The sequence below is a fragment of the Xenopus tropicalis genome, chromosome 1 (assembly GCF_000004195.4).
Source record: "Xenopus tropicalis strain Nigerian chromosome 1, UCB_Xtro_10.0, whole genome shotgun sequence".
Taxonomy (NCBI): Eukaryota; Metazoa; Chordata; class Amphibia; order Anura; family Pipidae; genus Xenopus; species Xenopus tropicalis.
In genome coordinates this window covers 36,332,050-36,347,906 of record NC_030677.2, presented here as the reverse complement: position 1 = coordinate 36,347,906, position 15,857 = coordinate 36,332,050, and the positions used below count along the sequence as shown (strand labels likewise).

Genomic DNA, 15,857 nt, shown 5'->3' with positions numbered 1-15,857 from the left:
GTTCCAGTGGCAAATTTTTTCTGCTGCATCTTTGCTATGCAGAATACATGGAAGTCTATGGTGCTTTTCTTGCAGAGAATATTGTGTGGCAATATTCTCTGAAGATTTTGCAAAAAATATTTGTTTGAATATTTGTGCTGAAATGTGGAATTTTGCCACAAATCCATACCTAAGCAAAAATGTTGCTCATCTTTGCTCATAAGGTGATTAGTTGAACAATGCTCTGAGCTATATTACTGTAAGCAGTGCGCTTTGTACAAAGGAAAACTATACACCATGCTGCTGAATAAGTCTGGCTTTCCATGTGAATTCAACTTGGGATGTATTCTTAGAATGATGCTCCTAACAATGCCACATGAATGTTCTCGAGAAATGATGTAACATGTGGCCTACATGAGATGACAAAGGGAAAGATGGAATATTAGAGGCTTTGTTTTCACAATGTTGATGGAACTTATACTGAAGCTATAATTAAACCCTACCTTTAGAAAATTTAACATGGATTGGACTGATCTACACCATTTGGTTTGGACCATTCATAGAACAGTTTCCAGCAAAAATTTTTTAACTTCCATGTTCGAGTGACAAGAAGTCACATGATTTTAAGGATTCTGTTTGGATTCGGCCAAATCAGAACCCTGCGGAAAAAGGCTGAATCCTGGATTTGGTGAATCCCTAGTATATATTATAGTGATAGGTAGGGGTTGGAAAGAGACAAGAAAGAAAGGGATAGAAAGGGAAGAAGGGTTGAAGGCATGACCATAGGTACAATTGACATACCATAATACTGAATAAACATAATTATCTCTATGTTGTAATTTCCATGTATTGTAACCATCTGACCCACGTTTCAATAAATTTGTGTGGGGCATCTCTAAGTTATGAGGTTATTTCCTTCAGTCTCATGACATTATTCTCTTCTTGGAACCATTTAACTATGGTTGGGATTGTTGTGCCTACAGTGCCTAGGAATTACTAATTGGGCAGCTTGGATTAAAAATAAGGGTGATGATTTTTTTTAAATCGGGCCAGGTAAAGAGCAGTGCTGTTACTGAGCAGTGCTGTTTCTGGGTCCATATGAATGCATATTTTGATAATCACTTCAATGTGTTGGGGTACCTTGGCTAAGAATGATTAGATCAGTCTACGCCACCATATGTGTAATGGGACACATTCATCTCTGTTCTTTATTACAGCAGTTTGACAATATCTTTGGATATATGCATTGTAGTAGAGCTGGGCATCAATGTTCCACATATTTTTAATAGAAATGCCCCCGTGAATTAAACTGCCTCTGTTGTCTTTTATACAGTCCAACATATATATGACTTTTGAAATGATGAAATTCTTAATACTATTTTTACACTTCGGTATAAAATATGATTTTACTATTAATGGTTTGCATATCTCAACTCACTGTCAAGGCAGAGGGCAACTGTGTTGCTTTCCCACAGAAGGAGCCCTACACCACACTGCTTGCTTTTCTAATGAACTTGTGATCATCTGAGGTATGTATTAATAAATATGTAATTAAATATGGGGCACAATGAGCCTATATTAAATGGTGGATACCAGCACTGTTCTAGTTGGCCTTCCCCCTGCTCATTGATAGATGGAACTCCTCCTTCTTTAGGATGCTGGGACTGCCATTATTCCAGCCATATTTACACTCACCAGTTACACACAGAGATGAATATTCCTGATATTAATGGTAGAACAAAGTAAGGAACATGAACATATTATATCATCTGCCACTGGTTTATTAAATGTCACTTTATTTTAACGTTTAAAAACATTTCAAAACAGCATTTAATAAAATAACTTTTACCACTGAAACAATACAAAAATAGTATTTTACACACCATAAAATGCAAATTTTACAGATTTTAAAAATTACAAATATGTTACACAATATGGAGAGCTGGTCGTGACATTCAGTACAATTGTATTGGTGTGAAACAAATCAATTTGCCCACGCAAAAATATTGTTCTGCTGTTTTGCTTCTCGTGTTTAAAAGCAACATCACAAAACAGGATAATAATACACTTGCTCTAATGCAGGGGAAGGTATTAGCCAGCTACCTTCCTTAAAGAAAACATCTCAGTTCAGTGTAAATATTTTCTTCAATCCCTTTGGTGAACAGAAGCAATTTTTGCAATAACTGGCACAAAGGAAATATACAAAAATCAATATAAACATTTTGTTCTATACAGTGCTTGAAGTGTCCCACCTGAGAGTCTAATATCACGGGCCCACTCTCACATACATTCAGCATGGCAAGTACATCATTATATAGGTGTTATAGGTCTACAGGAAGGGCTATAGGGAATTTTTCTGCTCTGGGGTCTGCTAGGCCCTAGGCCCACCAAAAGAATCTATGGTGCTCTCTCAGGCCAGTCTGATACGTAGGGGGCCAATTTATCAAAATTCTAGTTTGTGTTTTTTTTTTTCACAATTCAAGAAAGAATGCAGTGGAAAGAATGAATATAACTCTAATGAATATTCTTCAGAACCTTAAAGAAAACGATCTGCCAAAATTTCCCAGAAAAAACTTGGCAAATAAAAGCTGTCAAGGTTCATTTGTCAATGGGGGTTGTCTCTAACACCGTTATTTATTTTTCCAGTTTATTAAAACATTCAAGTTTTTTTAGCCTTGGAATGGGACAAGGTGATTCTCGTTAGAATGCAACTTATTTTTCGGGGAATTTTTCGGGAATATTCTGTTGGGGGTTTTTTTCCTGAAATAAGCCTGCGTTCAAGTCGCACAAGTTTTGTCGCATCTGCTATTTTTTTTTCACAAACTCAAATTTTGCTACATTTGCCCGAGTGTTTGTATCAACAGAAAAGCAGAGATTTTTGCCATAGTCTGTAAATGAACAGTAAATGTGTGTGTTCTATTGGTTATCAAGTAGGCAGCATAACTGTGCAGGCCAAAAGTAAATGGACACATGTTGAAATGAAAGGGAATGTTCACCGTTTACAGTTACTAAAGCAGTAGGCCTGTGCAAAAGAAGCATGTTCTCAAATATTTTCTTTAGCAAAAATCTATTGCTTTTGTTTTAATGGGAAGAATGGGGTCGCTGACCCCCTCCTCTACCATAATCTTCCCGTCTGCGGAGCCTACCTTGTGGCCTGGCAGCAAGATCAATGTTCCCGAGTGTAGGAATGTGATCGAGACAAACACAGTAATGCAAACATCGGCACTGTTCGAACAAAAGAATCATACCTGCTGCGATCCCTCAATAATGCTTCACCTGGAGGCTGGGTAAGCGCTGTCTTTGATTAAATTAAGACAATAACTATTGATTTCTGATTAAGGTATTTGATATGGTTCTTTTTATGCAAAGTAGTACAAGTTTGGTAGGACTTTGCAAAAGGTGAACATTACCTTTAACCCTACACAATTCCAGCAATACATCCTAGTGGCAACAAATCCTAATTTTAGAAATTTTTAGATCATAGCACAAAAAGGTGCACAAAGTTTTAGATCAAAATAGCCTAGGAACACAATGGGATAACATGTCCAAACACTACGTAACTTATATCAGCTTGTGGCAAGAGGATAACGATTCAGAAAGTATTAAATTGTCACTGGTAGGCAAAGACGTTGTTCTTACAATTTAGTAGAACACTGATCAGAAAAAGAACACCCCTTTTTAGTGATCAAAGGGAACTACCCATCTTCATGCAGCTTTGTGTTCATGCAGTTATTCTGAAAGACAGTTAGCTTTAATACATGGTTCAGGCAAAGGCAGCAAACACCAATGTATCTGACCTGTCAATCAAACTCCAACTTCTGCATAAAGAGGCACAGATTGCTAATAGGGGGGATACTGAAGAATAACAATATTATTTTAGAAACTGGACAGAAGTATTAATCGATTATATCTAAGAAGTACTTATCCCAATAGCAATATTTCCCCTTTAATTAAAAAAAAAAAAAAAAGTAAACCTCTCCCAAATTTAAGAAAAATGATACAGTAACACTTAATGGTTTTAGCACCCTGAGAATCTGAGGAAGGGTTTGCAAGCACCATTATGTCTAATATTCTGTTAATTAAGAAACATTAAAACAAATAAAATAAAAAAAAAAAATTAACGTCACAAAAAACTAAAATGTGTCCAGTGCTTAAATAAAATAAATAAAACTGCATACCAGAAAGCCAATATATCTACATCTATAAAAAGGGCAATAAATGCAGGGGGCAGTGGGGAACAAACAAGCAATGTTAAGAAATGTTTTTCAGTTAAAAGAAAAGAAAGAAAGAAAAAAAACCAACAGATAAATGAAAATGTTTCACCAAGAGAATGTAGAGCAGCGATAGGTGTTCAGGCTGCACAAAGCAGGCAATATTTTGATGCAATGTTCATACAACGGGAACAATAACTTTCTGCAATAACTAGTTAGTGAAAGACATTTCCTCTATGGATTTATCCTTGATTCAGATGCATGCTGCAGACTGTAGCGCTTATTGCATCCATGTAGTATGGAACTAAATGACTTGCTACTTAGCGATGCAGAATATAAATTAAATAGGTCTGCGTTGAAAGTGACAGGTCAAAAACAATAAAAAGCAATGCTCAAAACAGCTTTAACTTAACTTAAATCGGACAGTCCTGATATTAAAAGAGATATTGCCAGCAAATATCCACATCTGTCTCTGTAAGTACAAAAGAACTGAGCACAGCATAATAGGCACTTTGTCAGGGCAGGGATAACAATAATACACAAAATTTAAATCACTTCAGTGCTGTGGCACAGGTAAAAATGACCCACATACAACATGAACACAGCAATTCATAAAACAGGAAATAAAACCTTATACAAAAGCTAATCTTCTTGGTTCTGATTTGCAGAAACTGTGCTTCTCATTGGCTGTATCCCTAGCTGTTAAAAACACAGCGATGAGTGAACGCTTAAAAACACTTAGATGTGCATATTTTGTTTTGTTTTTTTACCCAAATTTCTAAATCGTACAATCCTTTTGTCCTCTGAGTGTCGTGTTTTGATCCAGATTTTATTTCAGGGTGATATGCAGCACTCCCGGCCTTACCTCCTGAAACCTACAATGAAACGCAAGCACAAATGGTATTTGTATACATTATTTTTTTAAAATGTGAAAACATATGAACAAAGGAGAATGTTGTGTGGTGCAGACTATAAGAACAGCAACTGGTTAATTTCTTTGGAGGTTTTTGATGTTTTACCATTTATTTATTTAGCAACCAAACATATTTTGAAACGGCCTGGCACAACCTCCCATAGCAATGCACAGGTAATAGGTTGCTCACAGGCACAAGCATAATATGTTCATCCTTTATTGCCTGTGTCTGACATATGCTTTGTATGGGAGGCAATGGAAGGCGATTTTTAGCCATTTTGTGGGTTTCAGATAAAGGTTAGAACCCCCTGTATTCCACAGGCCAGGGAGGCAGACTTATTAATCTCTTAAAATTCAATCACGAAAAAAAAGTTTGTGATTTGCAGAGATTTTTCCTCTCTTTGCTTAAATAAACTTACTATATTTTTACCAAGTCCTGGTGAGTGCAGCTCTTTTTTCTTGCTTTATATTTTTTAGCCAGCACCCTGGGCATTTGAATTTCAATAGGGTGTGCTCCGTTTGTTCTTGCTATATATATATATATATATATATATATATAGGAACAGGTGAAAACAGGCACTCACGTATAATGAAGTAATAATTTGCCTGGGTGCAGTATAAAGTGAGCATACAAAATTAGAAAGAATATGCCGCACACTCAGGTATTAGATGCAAAAAACAAAAACATTTTTATTTGGATCAAGGACTGACGTTTCGGCCACACAAGCAGCCTTTCTCAAAGTGGCACTTTGAGAAAGGCTGCTTGTGTGGCCGAAACGTCAGTCCTTGATCCAAATAAAAATGTTTTTGTTTTTTGCATCTAAGACCTGAATGTGCGGCATATTCTTTCTAATTTTATATATATATATATATATATATATATATATATATATATATACAGTCCCAAAATCGGCACTCACCAAAGCAAAAAATATAAACCGGGTGCTAACCACAAATTAGCATATCCTCCTTCAGAAAGCACTCACGGTATTAAGAAAAAAGAAAATATTTATTTACACAAAAATGTCTACGCGTTTCGATCCATATAGGATCGTCATCAGGACCCTGATATTTATATATATATTTATGTATATTTTCCATATTTATTTTGCAAATTTTGCTGAATGTTGGCAATTACATTTTGGGATTTCTCTCCATTGATAAATCTTAAAAACTCTAATTTGGAAAAACTTTGAACTGTTTTTTTCTTCTTGATTTTCTCAGATATATGTGACCTCGAATTTTAATAAATAGGTCCCTTAGCGTTCACACAACCAGATAAAAGCACCTAATGTTATGTAACTTTAAAGCACTGGAAAACTAAATAATAATGCAGATCATTTTTTTAAAAAATTTTGATGAAATTTGTACATGCCAATGATGGTTCAGAGTGGCATGGCAGAAGAGAAGCGGTTGGAGAGATGTATAAACCTGGCAGCAGTATTTATTATGGACTGGAGAGGTGACAGTCTTTGGAGGGGTAGGCCAATTAATAGAGAGTTACAGTAGTCCAGGTGTGATATGATGAGAGAGTGAATAAGAATTTTGGCGGCATCTTGGGTGATAAATGATCAAATTTTGTAAATATTTCTCAGAATCGAGAATAAGGCACTGGGCCTGGGGAGATGGGGCGATAGTTAACTATGATAGATACCTATGGCACAATGTGGGTGTTGGATGGGTGAAAGAGAACCAATTCTGTCTTAAAGATGTTTAATTTAAGGTAACGTTGGGACATCCAAGTGGAGATAGCAGACAGGCAGGAAGAGACAGGAGTTAGAAGCTCTGAGTTGAGATCAGGAGAAGAGAGATAGATCAGAGTATCATCAGTATAGAGGTAGTAATGAAAACCATATTTATGAGTTGATTAGTTTGCCAAGGGAGAAAGTCTAAAGAGCATGAAGATGATGCACCATTGTAAGAGACACTGTAAGAATGATTAATGAGGCAAGATGAAAATCAGGATAAGGCAGTGTCACAAAGACCAAAATAATGGAGGGACTGGAGGAGGAAAGGGTGATCCAGTGTTAAAATAAGTTTTCTACTTTGTTACCAGAGTCCCCAATCTACCAAACAGATATGATTTTAAAGTCCTTCTTGCAAGGGGCAGAAGAATGAGGTAATAACAATAATGTTAAAAATAAATGACACTCTACCATTTTTAAGGCTGCTTATCTACCCTCCCTTTCCTACTAAAAGTTTATTGTAAGATTACCCATAGTGATAAGTGAATCTGTCTCGTTCCTCACAAAAAATTTGTGAAACAGCAAAAACACACAAAATGCTTTTTTTTTTTACCATGCAACTTTTATTTTGCAACTATGGGAATTCATTTTGCTCACCACTAAGCTACACTAGGCAAGATTAATTAAGACTCAATGTTTAAGAAAAAAATCAAATCAATTTTTTAATTTTTTTGCAAAAATATTTTGTATTTTCATAGCAGTAAATTTAGACTTCAACATGAAAAATCTACACCTGACTTAAGCAGGATTTATCTCTTCTGTTCACTTTCCCTTTACGGGATTTTATGGCTCACAGCACACACATGTATTGTCTTCCTGTTTTGTCAGCCAATGGAGAATGTCCAAACCCGGTGGAGGAGGCTGTCATTAGTATTAATGGAAACTACTAGCCACCAGTAGAGGAAGATTTTGGCCAGAAATCAAAGAATAGAATCTGGAGAAGTGCTGCGCTCAGTACATAGAACAGATTATAATTGTATATTGATAGATAAACTCACCTGAAGCTGTGGTTTGTGAGATAGTCAATGACTGCTAATTTAATGCGAGGGACTCCTCCTTGGCTATGATTTCCTCTTCCAGTTATCACGGAAAGGTAAGATTTGCCACCATTCTTTTTATAATCTGAAAAAAAAAAACATATGAATGAATGAATTGAACTTTCTCACCTAAATGGCATGCTTTCCTTTTTCCTTTATTAAATATCTTATTAGTTGTTGGGTGTCCTGTAACATAATCATTGTTCTATGAATAATTAAAGAGAACCAATGATGATGACAAAAAAGTAGCCTAGTCCTCATGTTACTGTGGGCATGGGTTCCTCCATTTAAGGAAAAATCCTAGATTTCAATATTGTTTGTAAAGGGAGATATGCCAGAGAACTCTATGCCACCATAGATATTCCCCTAAAAAAAGTATAATTCTAGAGGGATATACTGATAACAGAGATTGTTAGTTGCATTATAGGGGCTACTTTACAAATGGAAATACTAAAAATAGTCCTAAACTACCTTTGGCTGAACACTTACTGGCAGCAAGTTGGAGGTTCTCCTTGAGCCTTTTATCTATGGCCATTGCTAGGTGAAATACTAAAATACCCCTAAAAAGAAGGCTTGATTTAGAGTGGCTTACACAGTCAACAAATATTGTATGGTGAACCAGTCATTTGGCACTTAGAGACATTAACTTCAGCATTTATCATTGCCAGCCTATAATTCCTTGCTGTGGAATTTTGGGTGTTTTCAATGCCAGGGAACTCTGCTAGAGAACTAGGGCAGTTAAAAAGTCTTGTGTGCCCCAAGCCTAAGGTTGCTTTGTAGATGTAGACTGAATGCTAGAATGGATTGGTTTCTTTTTACTAGAGGAAAATGTTTATATAAAATTCCTACCTTCCATCTTGTTCTGAAGTACCTGCCGCAATTGTTTCATTGCCTCACTAACATGGAGCCCGTGCAGGTCTAATATATTCTCTGGCAACAAGAATTCATTAGTTCTTTCAAAGATCTGTACAGCAGCTCTGTGGTTTTCCTGTTTCATCTTCTGGCCATAGAGGTACCCCTATGAAAAAAACCACAAACAAAGTGAGATTAAGCACTCCACATAATGGTTAGTGTACAGTGTAAAGCAGCATTAAATATCACCACCATCAATGTTTTATATTACCTAACATGAAAACTAAATATGAACTGGTACATATATTACCTGTTGTGCATAATATGTTGCAACTTGTTTCATGCCTCTGCTGTGAGCCTCGCTTGCTTTCCTGTAACACTCTTGTTGCTTTCTACGGTAAAGGAAAGCTTCAGCCCGGAAATCATCATACTCTGGGCATTCAAAGTCCTGATAGAAATTCTCAGGGATGGTTTTTTTGTCCAGATTTAATTTCTGTGAGCAAGAAAAACAATATAATAAAACAGTGTATGCTCTATAAATTAAATTTATTACCTATATTCGAGTTTCATATTTATGTACATATTCACATAAGATGATTATATATATATATATATATATATATATTTTTTTTTTTTTTTTTTAACATTTCTTTTATTGAGCATTCAAAAATTAACAATTGTATACAGTGCAGTGCAATACAATAGTTGCTCTACAAAGTGCTAAACAAAGTGTGGTGCTTTTTTCTAATAGAGATAAACTGTAAGTATATTGTTATGCCACGTATAGCGAACACATAAGAGTCCAAAGACTCATTTAGTGGCTATGATTTTACATATTTGTCCATAGGACAGGGGTTGGGTAGGGAACTGGTAACCTTCGGTCCATTATCATAGGACAGTTTTCAAAAGGGGGTACTGGATATAAAGTTATTACATTTCAGGTTCTATGTCAATCCATTGTTCCCAAACCCTATCAATTTTACCGGAGCAATCTCTTCTCATAGATGTAAGTTTGTAAAGTGGAATGACTTTCTCTATAATTTGTTCCCAGGACTTGCTTGAGATTTCCAGTTTATAGCTATAATATTTTTTGCATACAAGCACAGTATAGATATTTTGGTGTTCCCTTTTGGGCAAAATTGCCTCCACCTGGTTACCATGGGGTCCATAGGTAAGGAAATATGTTTATACTTAATTAAAATACAGGCTGTTAACCTAACAGAAGAAATGTATTCTGCACTCCTTACTAGTACAGGTTATAGCATCCCTTGTCCAGAAACCCATTATCCAGAATGTTTTGATTAATGGAAAGGCAAAAGAAACACAGGATATTTTGTCTCCTTTTTTGTAAACATGTTTTTAGGATGTCTGACTCCTTCTCTGAGACAAAATCTTAATTCCCCTGGCCAGAGTCTGCACAGTTCTTTCCTCCTCTCCTGCTCCCTCCCATAAGAATGCTAAGAACTCCCTCCACCCTTCCTTAGGAATGTGTGATCTGAGCTATAAGGGCTAGACTGAAAACAGGAAGCTATTTAAAATGGCAGATCCTGTCTTAAGCAAACAAAGTAAGCTTTTCTAGGGCTCTTTACTCAGGTATGGCAATGCTTTCTGCAAAATAAATATATTGTTCTACATGGCACTAATGTGGAAACTATTGGCAGTAAAATGCTAAAATGACTTTCCTTCTCCTTTAAGCAAATAATGAAAAAATATTTTCTTTTTTATAATAATATTGTGTACACTGTACTATTTGAACAAATGAATTTGGTTTATATATTGTTTCAATGAAACCCCAAGGTCCTAAAGCATTCTGGATAATAGATCCACTGTAATTGAGGTTGGGAAAAAATTCACATCTATCAAGTTTAAGTTTACCAGACACATAACAGGCCAAAAAGTATAATATTTAGGAAACATCCATTCAAAACTTGGAATGTATTTTATCCTATTTCCTACATCTGAATTCAGAGACTTCTGTGCTTATTAGGCATCAAACTCTTTAGGATTACCAAAGTACATAGCATGTAGAACCCCCCAAAATATAAATACTGCATTTGATTTTTATCTGGCTGCCACTTCAGCCCTTGCAAACTTACTACAGACATTAAGATTGTGCCTGGGTTCCACTGTATATGGAATTCCATTTCAAGATAAAAAAGGGATTAATTCCAAAGATTTCATGACTGTAATGCATTCAACCCATGGTATGTGGATTTTTATGAAGCAAACTTACCTTTGATTTAGGGTTTTCAGAGGTAGAGGCATCTGTTTGTTTTAAATCACAGGCAACAATATTCTGCACTGGGCCAGCTTCCAGAACGACACTTAGGAACTCTGCAGTCCTCTCTAAAGAATAACTGTAAAGAATATATAATTTAGCCATCAACAACAGATTTTACAACTGTGAACTTAAGTGTAACCAAAAGATACGTAGAGACACACATTTGATGCTAATTACTTTGGCAGAGGCTACAGCTCACACGCAGCAGTGATATGATATAACATTCTGCAGCAGGAATGTTTTAAAAATGTAGAACATTCAATAATAATTAATATTTCCAGGACTAGGTGTGCTAGCAAATTCACTCAGAGTGCAAGAAACCTACAACTTTAGTCAGCAATATACAGCCTTTTACAACCATGGCAACTGCTTAACATAATTATTAGCACCAAAATTGACTTTACTGGACTGGTAGCCAGAAGAAAACTCTTAATACAAACAACAATATGACTTCTGGAACAATGCCCTTTTAAGAGGAAGCCAATGTAGAACTGTTCAAAATGAAATACAGACTGATGATTTGAGGTTGCTTTGCATTCTAATATGAACTTGTTTTCATATCAGAGAATACTAGATGAAATTGATGAGGCCTCCTGACAGATAAAATTATGCCTGATGGAAACTGGATCATGGTAACTGCCTCCTGGCTATCTCCTCCTGGATGAACCGACGCCAGCTCAAACTTAACCTAGCTAAAACAGAGCTCATGGTCTTCCCGCCCAAACCTGGCCCTCCTCCTCCTTTCACCATTACTATTGATGGCATGACCATCAACCCTGTAAATTCTGCACGCTGCCTTGGGGTTATCTTTGACCAGTCTCTCTCCTTCTCTAACCATATTAATAACACTACCAAAACCTGCCGCTTTTTCCTCCGCAATATTGCCAAGATACGCCCCTTTCTTTCACAAGCAACAGCTAAAACACTAATCTATGCCCTTATCCTTTCCCGCTTAGATTACTGCAATCTCCTACTAACCGGCCTCCCAGACTCCCACCTCTCTCCCCTGCAATCAATCTTAAACTCTGCTGCCAGGATCCTCCTGCTCTCTCCTAAGAGGGAACCTGCTCAGCCTCAATTAAGCTCACTAGCATGGCTGCCTGTCAAGCAAAGGATAGCTTACAAAATCCTTCTGCTGACATTCAAAGCCCTTCACTCCTCTGCTCCTCACTACATTTCTTCACTGGTCTCCCTACATGTTCCTGGTCGTCTCCTCCGCTCCTCTCAGAGCCTCCGTCTCTTTACACCATCCACACCCACTGCGCTCTCTCGTCTTAAACCTTTCTATCTCGCTGCTCCTTACCTCTGGAACTCTATCCCTGAATCCCTCCATAGGGAACACTCACTAACTCTCTTTAAGAAAAAACTCAGCTGTTACCTTCTGGAGCACTAAGACATTATTTTGCCCAGTCCTGAGCTTAAGGGCAAATGCCCATACCTGATGCACTCTTACCTTCCAGTTTGTGCCTGTATGTTACCCAACCACTTCAATTGTAAGCTCTACGGGGCAGGGACCTCCTTCTCACTGTGTCTCATACCACATGGCACTTATACATATATATACATATATGTATTTATTGTATTTATTTATTATATCACTCGTCCTCCCTGTGTGTAATTTTGTATTCTGTAAGACTGTACAGCGCTGCGTACCCTTGTGGCGCTTTATAAATAAAGTTATACATACATACATACATACATACATACAACAGCACAAGAATCCTAAGCATACAAGCAATTTTTACAGCTGAATGGCTAGAAAAAGAAAGCAATTGCAAAGGTCAAAGCCCAGACCCCAACCACATTGATTTGCTATGTCAGGACCATAAGAGAACAGTCCCATAAGCCCCCAAACACAAATGAAGTATATTGTTATATTAAGCAACTTTGCAATATACATTCAGTACAAATTAACTGTTATTTATATATATAATTGCTATTAAAAGCAGTGTCCTTTTCTATTCTTTATCCTGGTGGCTCTGACTTTTGAAACACAAGCCAGCAGCCTGAAAGACCTGTGTTGGTGGGGGGGGAACACTCCTTTGCAACATATGATTAAAAAACATAACCTGATGTTAAGCAAATGCTACTTTTAATAGCAATTACATTTACAAATAACTTTCATTATACTAAAAATGTGTAATAAATTCATATTGGAAAGTTGCTTAGAATTATGTTCATGTGTTAGGCAAAAATTATTTTTTGGGATGACATGTCCATTAAGCTAATGATTCATGAGATGGGTTTATACAGAGGTTATAGAACGTCCTGAGGATCAAGTAATTAAGTGCACTTAAATGACAGCACTCAACTCTAATTACCTTCCTAATGATATGCAAGCAGTAAGGGTTTACTTAATATCACTCATGGTTTCTTCATGTTGGCAAATTTCCCTTTTTGTCACATTACGTTCTAAAGCATCTCTAATACGGCAAAAATAAAGTATTGTTACTTATGTCCTAATCTGTAAAACCACTTTTTCTAAAATAAAATAACAAAAAACAAAACCCTTTTTTTCACAACATTTTCCAATTATACGAGGTTATGCAATAAAAAGGCACTAACCCATAGCAATCAATCAGCAGGTGGAATTTACTACTCACCTGTTTCTATTCTTAATGGCAGACAAAAGCCAGGTGTAGCTACAAAAATGGTTTTAAGCAATTCATATAAAAATGAATAAAACCAGGCACTGTAAAAGTGACCAGTCAGAAGAGTGTTTATGTGCAACTATAGGTATGCATATTGTATAGTTGCATGCATTGTTGTTTTTGAACACAGAAAAAAAAAAAAACCCCAAAAAATACTTACTCATTTTCCTTAAAAATATCCATAAGAAGCCTTTGTTCAATGTTAGGAAACAATTCAAAAAGTTGTTTTTCCTTCAGTTTTGCAGCACAGTTTTTTGTCCTTAGTGTAGACTTCTTCTGCAGCAGAAAAACAAATCAGATGGCATTTATGTGGGGGCATATAGAAAAATGCCCTTTGCTTACTTTTTATCAGAAGATTCCAAGGCATCTCTAATTTTAGTTTATGGTGGAAATAAATGATTGTTACTTATGTACTGATCTGTAAAACATCTTTATCACAACACTGCACATAATGGCATACAGGATAATTATACAGATGATGTAGAAAAATCAATTTACAAAGAAAACAAACATATACATTTTATTGCAATGAATTGCCACTTTTTAGACCTGTGCTTCAAACTGTCTTAAAGGGCTGTAACTGTAATATGCATCAAAACTTGCAAACTTGCTTCCTCTGAGTTGGCTGGCTCTAGCATTATGTCCCAGATATAACACATGGCTCTTTTTTTTCCCTCTGGGGACACAGTGGGTAAAATGTCATGGATCACAGGCAGCCCATCCTAATTTATTTGAATTGGAAACACTCTACATAAAGCAGCTGTTCATGGGAAAGTATGGAAAATATTGCAAAATACTTATACAAAATCATATCAGAACTGTCTGCCATACCTGACATTCTTGTTCCTGTAATGCAATTTCCTCTGACATTATTTCGCGTAATGACACTTTCTTGGTTCGTACATTCCACTGATCCATGAAAGGGAATGTGTCAGACGATGTATCGGAATATTCAGGTTTTGCCAAGTTAGATTCCTCTTCATTTATCAGATTATCCAGTTCTGAAGGCGATAAATCTATGGGGAAAAAATGGCTCCTTATTTAATATTTTGTTTAGGTATTCTTTATAAATTATAAAAATCACCTGAAATTCTTGCAAATAAAGGAGTTTTAATAGACCAATAAATTAGACATATTCATTAAAGCAATTACGGTCATGACTAACTTCACTTTTTGTATTCATCACAGAATGAATTTGTTTTACACTGAGTTTACTATACTCAATATATTCACATGCGTGCTGTAAATAAAACACAGCTACTATATAAAAAAATGTCATGTTTTAATGAAAATGAATGTCAGAACAAAAGCTCAGTGCAGTGTTAGTCTCCTATCACAAGAAGGATATATCATCTTTTTGCATCTTTTTTTTTTATTGTTTCATGGCAGCATAACAGTTAAAAATAATGTTTCAAGAGGCACTTTACTTACAAATAAACATCATAAAGACTAAGGGGCACATTTACTAATCCACGAACGTCCGAAAAGCGTCCGAATGCGTTTTTTTCGTAATGATCGGTACTTTGCGACTTTTTCACGAATTGTCGCGACTTTTTCGAGCTCTCAATACGAAAGTTGCGACAATTTGCGAAAGTCATAATGGCAATGAAAAAGTCGCGACAATTCACGAAAGTCATAATGGCAATGAAAAAGTCGCGACAATTCACGAAAGTCATAATGGCAATGAAAAAGTTGCGACAATTCACGAAATTTGTAATGGCTATGAAAAAGTTGCGACAATTCGCGCAAGTTGTAACGGTTACGAAAAAGTCGCGACAATTTACGGAAAAGTCGTAACAGCAGCGAAAAAATAGCGAAAAATACGAAAAAGTCGCAAAATGTTCGTTTTCCAATGCGAATTTTTCTCATTCGAATTCGGATTCATGGATTAGTAAATCAGCCCCTAAGAGTGCCACGTAAACACCACTTTTGAGTGGATATGCTGCCAATAAACAAATAAAAGAAATAGTCAATAAAAGAAAGCAAAATAGTGTATAGTGGATGGAGTGGACAGTTCATTGAGTCGCATACTGGCGAGAGATAAGGCAGTACAATTGAGGTGGCAAGACAAAGCTGAAGTTTCTTTTGCAAGACCACCAGTCTGGTTCCTACACTGGAAACAATATATTTGCTCTATCTGAAGAGCACAGTTTTAAGGAAAATATTAGACAATATCACAAGTTCATAA

The 15,857-nt window shown here is 36.2% G+C and overlaps 1 protein-coding gene across 2 annotated transcripts in view; it reads right to left on the bottom strand.

Moving 5' to 3' along the window:
- Positions 1 to 1,739: 1,739 nt before the first annotated feature.
- Positions 1,740 to 15,857, bottom strand: part of n4bp2 (NEDD4 binding protein 2) — a 29,875-nt gene continuing 15,757 nt past the window's right edge. The window contains exons 11-17 of one of the 2 annotated variants that reach the window (XM_002933469.5): positions 14,501 to 14,685; positions 13,830 to 13,945; positions 10,971 to 11,094; positions 9,048 to 9,230; positions 8,735 to 8,903; positions 7,847 to 7,970; positions 1,740 to 5,065 (exon numbers count right to left, since the gene is read on the bottom strand). In XM_002933469.5, the coding sequence (XP_002933515.2) occupies positions 5,020 to 5,065; positions 7,847 to 7,970; positions 8,735 to 8,903; positions 9,048 to 9,230; positions 10,971 to 11,094; positions 13,830 to 13,945; positions 14,501 to 14,685 (947 nt within the window). In that variant the 3' untranslated portion in view covers positions 1,740 to 5,019. The remainder of the gene's footprint in view (positions 5,066 to 7,846; positions 7,971 to 8,734; positions 8,904 to 9,047; positions 9,231 to 10,970; positions 11,095 to 13,829; positions 13,946 to 14,500; positions 14,686 to 15,857) is intronic. The other variant, XM_018095397.2, reaches the window with a different exon arrangement.